General features: G+C 47.2%; 1 protein-coding gene across 1 annotated transcript in view; it reads right to left on the reverse strand.

Annotated features, from left to right (window-relative positions):
- mgst2 (microsomal glutathione S-transferase 2) overlaps window positions 1-12543 on the reverse strand; it is a 73842-nt gene that overhangs the window by 39222 nt on the left and 22077 nt on the right. Inside the window, exon 2 of the mRNA XM_038792476.1 lies at window positions 10019-10118. Within this exon, the coding sequence (XP_038648404.1) occupies window positions 10019-10118 (100 nt within the window). The remainder of the gene's footprint in view (window positions 1-10018; window positions 10119-12543) is intronic.

Below are 12543 nucleotides of genomic sequence, written 5' to 3' on the forward strand. Positions count from 1 at the left end.
TTCCTGACACAATATGCTGACAGGCCAACAAGAGGCGAGGCCACATTGGATTTGGTTTTGGGTAATGAACCAGGCCAGGTGTTAGATCTGGAGGTAGGTGAGCACTTTGGAAACAGTGACCACAATTCGGTGACCTTTACGTTAGTGATGGAAAGGGATAAGTATACCCCGCAGGGCAAGAGTTATAGCTGGGGGAAGGGCAATTATGATGCCATTAGACAGGACTTGAGGATGTGTAGGTTGGAGAAGTAGGCTGCAAGGGTTGGGCACACTGGATATGTGGAGCTTGTTCAAGGAACAGCTATTGCATGTTCTTGATAAGTACGTACCAGTCAGGCAGGGAGGAAGGGGTCGAGCGAGGGAACCGTGGTTTACCAAATAAGTGGAATCTCTTGTTAAGAGGAAGAAGGAGGCCTATGTGAAGATGAGGCGTGAAGTTTCAGTTGGGGCGCTTGATAGTTACAAGGAAGCGAGGAAGGATCTAAAGAGAGAGCTAAGACGAGCAAGGAGGGGACATGAGAAGTCTTTGGCAGGTAGGATCAAGGAAAACCCAAAAGCTTTCTATAGGTATGTCAGGAATAAAAGAATGACTAGGGTAAGAGTAGGGCCAGTCAAGGACAGTGGTGGGAAGTTGTGTGTGGAGGCTGAGGAGATAAGCGAGATACTAAATGAATACTTTTCGTCAGTATTCACTCAGGAAAAAGATAATATTGTGGAGGAGAATGCTGAGACCCAGGCTGAATAGATGGCATTGAGGTGCGTAGGGAAGAAGTGTTGGCAATTCTGGACAAGGTGAAAATAGATAAGTCCCCGGGGCCTGATGGGATTTATCCTAGGATTCTCTGGGAAGCCAGCGAAGAGATTGCTGAGCCTTTGGCTTTGATTTTTAGGTCATCATTGGCTACAGGAATAGTGCCAGAGGACTGGAGGATAGCAAATGTGGTCCCTTTGTTCAAGAAGGGGAGTAGAGATAACCCCGGTAACTATAGGCCGGTGAGCCTAACGTCTGTGGTGGGTAAAGTCTTGGAGAGGATTATAAAAGATACAATTTATAATCATCTAGATAGGAATAATATGATTAGGGATAGTGAGCATGGTTTTGTGAAGGGTAGGTCATGCCTCACAAACCTTATCGAGTTCTTTGAGAAGGTGACTGAACAGGTAGACGAGGGTCGAGCAGTTGATGTGGTGTATATGGATTTCAGTAAAGCGTTTGATAAGGTTCCCCACGGTCGGCTATTGCAGAAAATACGGAGGCTGGGGATTGAGGGTGATTTAGAGATGTGGATCAGAAATTGGCTAGTTGAAAGAAGACAGAGAGTGGTAGTTGATGGGAAATGTTCAGAATGGAGTTCAGTTACGAGTGGCGTACCACAAGGATTTGTTCTGGGGCCGTTGCTGAATGTCATTTTTATAAATGACCTAGAGGAGGGCGCAGAAGGATGGGTGAGTAAATTTGCAGACGACACTAAAGTCGGTGGAGTTGTAGACAGTGCGGAAGGATGTTGCAGGTTACAGAGGGACATAGATAAGCTGCAGAGCTGGGCTGAGAGGTGGAAAATGGAGTTTAATGTGGAGAAGTGTGAGGTGATTCACTTTGGAAAGAATAACAGGAATGCGGAATATTTGGCTAATGGTAAAATTCTTGGTAGTGTGGATGAGCAGAGGGATCTCGGTGTCCATGTACATAGATCCCTGAAAGTTGCCACCCAGGTTGATAAGGTTGTGAAGAAGGCCTATGGTGTGTTGGCCTTTATTGGTAGAGGGATTGAGTTCCGGAGCCATGAGGTCATGTTGCAGTTGTACAAAACTCTAGTACGGCCGTATTTGGAGTATTGCGCACAGTTCTGGTCACCTCATTATAGGAAGGACGTGGAAGCTTTGGAACGGGTGCAGAGGAAATTTACCAGGATGTTGCCTGGTATGGAGGGAAAATCTTATGAGGAAAGGCTGATGGACTTGAGGTTGTTTTCATTAGAGAGAAGAAGGTTAAGAGGTGACTTAATAGAGGCATACAAAATGATCAGAGGGTTAGATAGGGTGGACAGCAAGAGCCTTCTCCCGCGGATGGAGGTGGCTAGCACGAGGGGACATAGCCTTAAATTGAGGGGTAATAGATATAGGACAGAGGTCAGAGGTGGGTTTTTTACGCAAAGAGTGGTGAGGCCGTGGAATGCCCTACCTGCAACAGTAGTGAACTCACCAACATTGAGGGCATTTAAAAGTTTATTGGATAAGCATATGGATGATAAGGGCATAGTGTAGGTTAGATGGCTTTAGTTTTTTTCCATGTCGGTGCAACATCGAGGGCCGAAGGGCCTGTACTGCGCTGTATCGTTCTATGTTCTAAAGATAAAGAGGTCAGTGAATAGCTCTAGAACAGGTGCAACTACGTTTTCTATAGGTTTTTTGGTGATATTTAATGAAATATTTACGTGGGGCTTTGGGGCATACAATCAAGATTTGCCCCGTGCATCACCAGACCTCTGCACGCCACTGGTAGACAGGTACTCTAAATAGGAATAGGGCAAAGCCTATTCATAGTGTAAGTGCCCGTTCAGACCAGATAGACATGAACAGAACAGACTGACGGTGTTTGGGCTCCCCAACTTGGGTCTGCGACACCCTTTGGGATAGGTCCGGCCGACCGGTCGTTGCAGCGAAAATACGGGGACAGCCCATTGAATTTCTCTGGGACACAGGAGGGTCCCGCACCACAATTAATTCCTCCATCATGTTCCAAAAAGACACGTGGACCACTACAGACACCATCACCCTCAGCGGCTTCACAGGCCACTCACAGCAGGGACACATCACAGCCCCTGTATCCATTCAAATTGGCAACATTACAACAAAACACCCCATAGTTTTAGTCGATCTGCCACACATAGCAGAACACATTTTGGGCATCGATTTCATGAATTCCCACGACCTGTCATTTGATCCAGTAAATCAATGTGTCTGGAAAATGGCAAAGTCAGCAAGAGACCCCGCAACGCTCACAGTAGGTGAGTATGCTAATAAGATTAGCGCAGTCGGTGATTTCTGGTTTGACCCGACCACGATTAGCACAGACAAACAGGTTAGGGCAGATCTGCAGAAGAACAGGACAGCATTTGCAAGTCATAAACATGACTGTGGCAGGATGGCTGGTTCGGTTCAGATTACAGGACCTGACCCTAGACCCCAAAAGCAATATGGATTTCCCCAAGAGGCAGAGGGAGAAATCTCAAAAGTAATTGATAGTTTATTAGAACAGGGCGTACGAAGATCAGTAGCCTCTACTAATAATGCCCCGATTTGGCCAGTGAGAAAACCCGATGGATCATGGCGACTGACCATTGATTACCGGGAACTCAACAAAGTCACCGCCGCAGCAGCCCCCATGGTAGCCACAAGTCCCGAGACCATGCTCAAACAGGGACTCAACTCTGTTGAGTGGTTTTGGTTTTGTGGTTTTGGACATCAGTAACGGATTCTGGTCCATTCCATTGGCAAAAGCGTGCCAGTACAAATTTGCCTTCACATTTAAAGGTCAGCAATATACGTGGACATGCCTCCCACAACTCGCCCTCCATTTTCCACCGACAGCTGGCAAATGGTTTAGCTAAATTTTCTCGCCCCGAATGTCTGGTCCAGTATGTAGACAACCTATTACTGCAGACAGACACCAAGGCAGAGCACGTCGCGCTTCTGTCAGAACTCCTAGAACTCCTATAGCAAATTGGATGTAAAGTGAATCCCAAGAAGGCCCAAATTTTGGAAGACAAAGTGGTATATTTGGGAACGATTATCACGCACGGTAAACGCGAGATTGAGCACAAATGGATTGACTCGATTGTCAAATTGCCCCTTCCCCAGAATGTATCAGCCCTCCAGTCGATTTTAGGACTGGTTGGCTACTGCCGAAACCACAGACGATTTCGCCACCAAAACAGCACCCCTCTCAGACCTCCTAAAGAAAGGAGCCCCTTGGGAATGGCTTCCGCAGCATACGGATGCTGTGGATGCTTTGAAAAGATCCCTTATTGCAGCCCCCGCACTACAGGTTCCAGACCCACTCTCCTCTTACGCTATAGAGGTAGCTAGCACAGATCGCACCCTTTCGGCCGTGCTCCTCCAGGAACGGCACGAGCAGTTAAGACCTGTGGCTTATGCCTCTAGAGTTTTAGATCCTGTGGAGCAGGGATTTTCGGCCTGTGAAAGGCACCTGCTCACAGTTTTCTGGGCAGTTCAATACTTTTCATATATCACCGGACTAAACCCCATTACAATCCTCACGGAACACACCCCCACCCAACTTTTACTAGACGGACGACTTAAGGATGGCACAGTCAGCCAGATCAGAGCAGCCAGATGGACCCTTCTTTTGCGGAGACGGGACATCACTGTTAAAAGGACCAAGACCCACACTTTCCTAGCCGACAACCTATAGTACCCAGGCACCCCCCATGAATGTGAAATCATCTCACCGCACCGCAACACAGGCCCCTTTATCGCGAAAACACCCCCCCAAAAGATAGGAAGTTCACCCCAGAGCCCCCAGCACACAGACACGTGCGCACCCTTGAGAATATATGTGGATGGTTCTTCCACTATATTAGACGGGAAACGCATTACAGGATGCGGCATTTATGTAGACGACGCGCAGGGACGCGCCCTAGAGGAAATTTCATTAAAGCTACCAGGACACTTAGGCTCGCAAGCAGCAGAACTAGCGGCCATTGCATACATCGTAGATCACCCAGATTTGTTCCCCAGCCCAGCAGACATATACTCGGACAGCCTCTATGTCTGCAACAGCCTTACAGAATTCCTACCCCTGTGGAAAGCACGAGGATTTGTTTCCGCAGACGAGAAACCCCTCCCTTCAGCCCCGTTACTCCGCCACATTTTAGACAAAGCAAAGGACAGGACATTTGGAATTATAAAAGTTCGAAGTCACCACCGTTCCTCCCCACCTGGAAATGTAAAAGCTGACGCACTGGCTAAAGCAGGTTCCAGGCATGGTTATTTTTGGAACCCCCCCGAAAGCGCCCCAGTAAACGCAGTTCAGGTCTCACAGACCAATATCGAAGATTTAGTGCAGGCCCAGAAGCAAGATGGAAATCTCAGGGAGATTTTAAAAGGAAACTTCCCAGCCCCGTACGATAAGTTTAAAAATGCGCTGACCCCACATGACGGTGTGATCCTAAAATACACTCTTTATGTGGTTCCTGAACAGGACAGGAATCAGCTTATTTGTTTGTTCCATGATAGTCATGGGCATCAGGGAATTGATCCCACTACAGCCCACCACAGGCAGCTCTGTTGGTGGCCAAATTTAAAGGAAGACATCGCACACTATATTGAGAATTGCCTTATCAGTGCCCAAAACAACCCGGACAGGTACGCGAAAAAAGCTCAACTCAGCCACACCCGCCCCATTAATGGCCCCTGGACTAACCTCCAGATTGATTTTATAGGACCCTTGCCCCCTTGCAGGAATGGATACAAGTATGTGTTAGTTGTTATAGACACGTTTACGAAATGGGTAAAAGCATTCCCATCCAGGACAAACACGGCAAAGACCACAGCTAAGATTTTAACCCACCACATCTTTACGAGATGGGGACTCCCCCACAGCATTGAATCCGACCAAGGTTCCCATTTTACGGAACGTGTAATGAAGAACGTCCTCACGATATTTGGCATCACCCAAAAATTCCGCATCGCATACCACCCCCAGTCAAGTGGTATCGTGGAAAGAATGAATCGAACCCTAAAAGCAACTCTCAGGAAAATGGTCCGATAAAACAACACCACTTGGGATTCAGTCCTCCCTTTTGCACTAATGTTTTTGCGTAACACTGTTTCCACTTCCACAGGTTACACCCCACCCACTCTCATGACCGGATGCCCCATGAAAAGGCACAAAATTTTTATTCGGACTTGACTTGACCAGCCCCGAAATGACGGCCCTCACGCACGAGAATGCAGTGAAACAATTGGTAGAGAATATTAAAACAGCTCAGCTAGCAGCCGCAGTAAAATTGGGCACCAGAAAGTAAAAAGAGCAAGGCCTGTTTCGACAAGACAGTGCATGCGACTGAGTTTGATGTCGGACAGCAGGTCATGCTCTCCATTTACAACCCCAGCACATTCCGGTCACCCAAGTATTCAGGTCCGTACTCCATTGTGGACAAAGCTAGCCCCTCCGTTTATAAGATTAAGTACCCCAACGGGAAGATTGCGTGGTTTCATATTAACCAGCTCAAGGCATATGGCTCGCAGTCTAACCACGCACACCACGTCATGCTCGACGCAGCAGAACACTACACCCCGCCCACAGGAAACGAATTCCTACCCTCCCCCAGCACGACCGACCCATCCACAGACTCGACCTCGACTCCGCCCCCTAACTCTAGACTCTGCCCCGGAACGCCCACAAGCAGCAGCAGCAGAGACAGAGACTGTGACTCAGACGATAGCCACAGCACTCCTCGCTACTACCCCCATGCATCAGGCCCCACTCCCAGCGACTCTGACCACAGCTCGAGTGATCCCTTCCTGATCACATTCCTTAACAACCCTCCCCAAAGACGACCGCCCTACGATGACGACCCCGACTCCATTCCCACAGAACTAGACACGACTGTTTGGCACCGTGACAATTCGTACACGCTTGTCCGAAACGACGAGCTGGACCCCAAGCCACACCGTGCAGCTTTGGCAACCCTTCTCCATTCAAGAGTATGGCATCCGGGAGAAGATGATGACTTTGAGTCTGACTCCCAAAACGAGAACCCCTTTGCGACCCTGTTCGCAACAGATAACCGAGGTGTACAGATGATGATTTAAAAAGGAACCGCTTGAGAGAGAAACGGTGTCCTTTCTGACGGAACCTGCATGATATTCGTTGCATGTTTGTTTGTTTGTGTTTGTGTAATGTTCTTTGTTTCGATTCAAGCAGCTTCTACGGCCCCGCGCCACATTTGTCCGCAGAAACCTATGAGAACTTGCCGGCGTGCTTATCAGCTGAAACCACTGAGAGCTTGCCCGATCCCTGTTCATAACTGCTCTTCTGGTTCGACGGTAGAACCATTACTGCAATCCCCACGATGACTACATTCTTGCCTGTTCATGTCGGTTACTCAGGTAGTGGAGAAACGGCAGTGGTTCCCGCCCTGTCTGAGGACCCCCCCTCTGACAAGCCAAGCTCGGGTAGAGCACAGCCCGTCCTACCCGGGGATTCCATCCAACTCTTACCCGTCGTGGCCCATACGCACCTCATTTCGGCTCTTTTGGTTCAAAAGATTTGTTTTGTTTTCAGGTGCCCCTTCGGTTGCCACCCCTCCTGCTATTTACATCCTCAAACATTTGGATGGTAAATCGCACAGCTTGCGAGACGGCTCGCACTGTTTCAGTATTTTTAAGTGTGTCTTGTCCTGAAATTAGTTTTTTTTTAAATGAGGGAGTCACAGATGGTGACCAATTATAAAAGGAAATTGGCACTCAAGGATAGACATGCTAACGTACAAGATATCAAACAAGATAGTAACAGAAACTATGCTTGCATCCACAGAATTCCAGAAGCTCCAGGAAGAGAAGGAAAAGAGAAGAAAGAAGAGAAAGATGAAGACGTCCTCCATCTTTGTCGCTATAGCGATCAGATGTATTTGGTTGCGTGCGAACGCGAACCCCCTCACCCCAACCCCCCCCGGCCGTAAATGATTCACTCCCCCATAGCACCCAAAGCCCAGTGACGAGTAACAACACCCCAAATTGGTGTGATAGGTTTATAACGTGGTACTCCCTTTCATAGTTATGGTCAGTGTAGAGGCCACGGAGGAGTGCTCGCTGGGTAAGGGAATGACGATAACGCAGTAATGTGATCCTTCACGCTTCGCGTTAGGGATCACAAGGAGGGAGTGTAGCTACCTGGGTTGGCCACTTCCCGACTCCAAAATGGATGCCCGATAAGAATGCAGGGAAATTCAGTCAGGCACAGGGAAACAAGCAGGTACAAGGTTTCCTGTGTATTAGGACTTGCAGAAACCCAGACAGAACGAAACCAGCAACTATCTGCATATTAATGAGCGATCCCCGGGAACAATTGGAAACATTAAGAGTAATCAAGTCTAAACCAGACTCCCCGGATCCAGCGGGAGCCAGGACAAAGGAAGGCCAACGGACACACAGGAACCGCCCACGATCAGGGAACAGCTCCAGTATTGGAGAAATCGATCCAAGTGATTGGAACTTAGTCCACTCACTTAGAACCAAGTCCGGGGTCAGCCCAAAAGGGCGCGAAGCCCCTGGGGACTATAAAATAGAGTCCCCAAGTTCAGTTTGTCCTTCTTGGTAGGTCTTCTTGGCAGGATCTCTCAGCAGCTCAAAACAACTCTTGACCGTGACTCTCAATAACGAGAGACCTGCCTAGCAGCTGCACCAACCAAGTAAGTCTCCAGTCAACGCACGCTACGAGATAGGCGCTCCTAGCTACTAGTCCATACCAGCTTGAAGCCTGCAGCCTCAGAATCGAACGAAAGGCCATTGTTCCCTGACCTGGTGGGCCTTTCCAAAGCTAAGTATTGGCCTTTTAGTGTTAGAGATAGTCTAGTAAGTAGTGTTTTATGCATGAGTAGCAATTGACTGTGTATATAATAAATGTGTTTCGATTTGAAACTTACTAACTGGTGTATTGAGTTATTGATTTGAACTTGAACTTCGTGGTGGTATCGTAAAGATACCTGGCGAGCCTAGAGCAAAGTGATTAAACAGAGCACATTAAGTACAAACACAATTAGCAACACAGTGAAAACACACTGCGGACAGTCTTAATTTGTGCCGTACAGACTAGGATTTCCACCAATCAGAGGCAGAAGGTCCTGCCCTAGAATACAGCCAGCCAATACGGTTGGCCAACAACTCTGTAGTCCCAACAGCAGCAGACTATTGTAGCCATTGCTGGGACTACAACCAGTCCTCGCAATTCAGTGAAGATGTCGCACAGACTTCAGGTAAATGCAGGGATTTTGGGAGGCCACTGCTGGGAGGCTTAACTGAGGGAGGGAAGGAGGGGGCTTAGATTACAGAGGCCCAAAGGGCACAGAGGACCCCCTCCCAAAGGAGGTGCACTCATTCCTGCCCGGCAATCTACGCCGTGCAGTGAAAACTGCTGGGTTGTCTGTTTTGCTTCTGCCTTCCCCTGCAGACTGTAACATTGTAGCAAAGGTGCATTGAGGCCCTTGAATGACAATTAATTGTCCATTTATGGGCATCAATAGGCCTAAGGGTGGGCCGGCTGTCTGATGTCTTATCTATCCTCCGGTAATATGTGGGGCAGGTCAGTGATGGGCGAGAGGCGGTGAGCTGGCCGCCCACTTTATTTTAAGAGCATTCCCCCCCCCGCCCCAGGTCTTCAAATACACTGGAGGGGACCTGTACAACTCACTTCCTCATTCACTTCCTACATCAGTCCATTTGTCACTGAAACCTTCTTCTATGCCTTTATCCATTCCAGACTCAAGTATTCCAACGCTGTCGTGGCTGCACTCCCATCCACCGAAACGTCATTAAACAAAGCTGCAATATCGTATCCAATGTCCCCTCTTACCTTCTGCTGTCCTTTTAAAGTCTGCAGGGCCTTTAAATCATTTTGTATGGCCGTGCATGTGTGGTAACTTAAAGGGGCCGACATGCGCTCATCCTATGTGAGGACCTTTGGGTTGCTGCAAAAGGGAACCCTGATCCTATCATGTCCTCTATGTCCTTCCCTTTAACCAGCCTGATGCACACACCCCTGCCCACCTCCCAATAGGATGTTGAGCAGCCCTCCGAGTTGATCTGTCCTTGACCAGACATCTGTTCTTTCCTTACAGCACAGTGGGGTATCTTATCTACAATAATCTTGCTTTATAGAGAACATACTGCAAACTGAATAAAGTAGCAATGTGTTAGTGCAGTGAGGAAGAATGGCATCTTTAATCAATTCTTCAATATTAATATCCACTATAAAAGGTTTACATAAACTTACTGTGCACGAAAGATTCGTTCAAAATCAGCTGATCCCGTAACTGATGGTGGGACAATTTTATATTTCATTCTGGCATTTCCCACTTGCTTGGCAAAATATGCTGCAGATACAAGAAGAAACGTTTAATCATGGACAGTAATTACATTTTTTTTTTAAGAACACAGATGGCATTGCAACAGTGCAACTCATAGGTAAAATGTCATAAGATTAACCCACTGGAACAAAGGATTTCAATAAAAAGAATTGTATGGGGATACCAACAGAAAAGTCACTGCATTCTCATAGCTTAATGCGTGCTCACTCTAAACATATCTTTTTTTACCCTGCATTCAAACATGGATGTACACAGCAGATGGTGCAGATGATGAGACTGCCTTAAAGAGAAGCCAATGGGCAGAAGAAGTGATGTCTAAAAGGAAACACTGCTGGAGAGAGCGAGAGCTTTCAGAACTCAGGCAGAGAATTGAAGTTTAGTTGCAGAAACTCATCTATCCCAGACATTGTCACGTGAAGTTTGCTTGGGCACGACTTTCCAGGTGTTGTTTTGGTCGTGATTTTTCAAAGTTTGAGAGCAGAACCAGATCGCTCCACTCGCACACTTAATCAAGCCCATTGGCCTGCACGACCCGGGACTATATTGACCCCAGGATTGAGAGGTTTTGGTACAAAGCTGCTGAGCCGAGGGACAATAATCTTCACACTCAGAGACAGGCTTTGTAGATTTTTGACCCAACAGCAGTGACAAGTAGGACAATGCATTAACAGGAATCCCCATTTGTATCAACATTGTCACTGGCTTGTTGAGAATGGATTAGATATTAAAATCTAATCATTTTGTTTACAGCCCTACGTCTTCTTGTTTGCAGCTCCCGAATATCATCTTGAAGTAAATTTCTGGGCATTTGATTGCTCCTCAAAATTTATGCAAAGCTTTATGGAGCAATGACCTTAGAGCTAGAGATAAACTTAAATCTATTTTGTTTCTGTTTTAATGGCCAATGCACAGCCAGGGAAGCTCACAAATTAAAATCAATCACAAAGAAATGAATTCCGCTGAGATAAACTATTGTGCCCCAAGTTAGTAAACCAATAGCAAAATATAATAATAATAATCTTTATTGTCACAAGTAGGCTCACACTACCACTGCAGTGAAGTTACTGTGAAAAGCCACGAATCGCCACATTCCGGCGCCTGGTCGGGGACAAGAAGGAACAATTCAGAACGTCCAAGTTAGCTAACAGCACATCTTTCGAGACTTAGGATCTTCCTGGTTTGCGTGACCCGGTATCATACTGAGCATTTTCCTTCCCAATTTTCTCCCCTGATCCATCTTCTCCCAAATGTGGGAATTTGCTCCATATCATAGATTACAGCACCTACCACACTGTCAGCAGATACCACACTGTCACCTCTGCCTCTGGCTGTACTGAGAATTCGGCCAGTCCACACAATGCTAAGCAGCCACAGGTAAGTCTGACCCCATCCCCACCCAAGAACCAAATCCGTACAGTGGGGATCGCTGACTGACAGACAGAAGCAAAAATCCTGGCTGAACATTTCCCCCCTCCCTCCCTCCTTCTGGATTGCTGATCTACTCGCTCTCGCTATTACACAAGAAACTGAATTTAATATAAAAACTAAATACGGTGGGTATTGGAAAACAGAAACAATAGAAAAGGCTGGAAAACCTCAGCAGGTCTGGCAGCATCTGTGGAGCGAGAAACAGAGTCTATTGTGACGCTCTTCCGTCCCTTCCTGCTCAGTTTTAAATCGGCATTGCGCTAGGTGAACTACTGATCCATCCTACAAATATTAAAGGGAAGAGAAGTCATATAATCTGCGTGGTCAATTGCATTGTACTGTGGTAAACACAGCTACTGGTTTGAAGATTACTCTTCGTGTAACAACAGGTTACTCTTCATGTAGTCCACTTAGGGCCTCTAGTGGTGATAATATAATACTGCAGCAAGATGGCACTACACAGACTCGAACATAAACATTTGGACAAGGCGACCCACTACAAAGCATAGTGATAGATGCAGTTTTACACACAGGCTGCATTTCTTATCTTGATTTTATTCACGTTTAGGACAGGGTGTTTGGGTCTTCCTGATTCAGACTTCTCTCTACATGGGGTTGGCTCCTTTTAATTAAAAGGAAGAATTGGTGGTGGGGGTGGGGGAATCATGTGTTGTGAGCGCAGGAGCGACTGCGTTTTTGCGAGCTCTGGCTCTTCTCATCTTTTAATCCGTCTTTTCATCTTTCTGCACATTTCTTTTTGGTCTTTTCTTACTGTACGTAATGTACTCCGAGAATTGTTAGCCAGTGTTTCGACATGACAGAGCGGAGAGAGAATGCTGAAATCTTTTCTGGTGTGGCGGCTGGGAGGAGTTGGGTTGGGGCCCTGCCATTAGTGGCACAGTTGCTTCCGGGCGGTTCCCCACCCTGAGGGTGCGGTGTGCATCGCCAGATGATGGCTGTGAACGAAGATGTGTTCTGTCTGAAAACCCTGGGTTCGGAGCTG

This window comes from Scyliorhinus canicula, chromosome 3 (assembly GCF_902713615.1).
Source record: "Scyliorhinus canicula chromosome 3, sScyCan1.1, whole genome shotgun sequence".
In the NCBI taxonomy this organism is placed as follows: domain Eukaryota; kingdom Metazoa; phylum Chordata; class Chondrichthyes; order Carcharhiniformes; family Scyliorhinidae; genus Scyliorhinus; species Scyliorhinus canicula.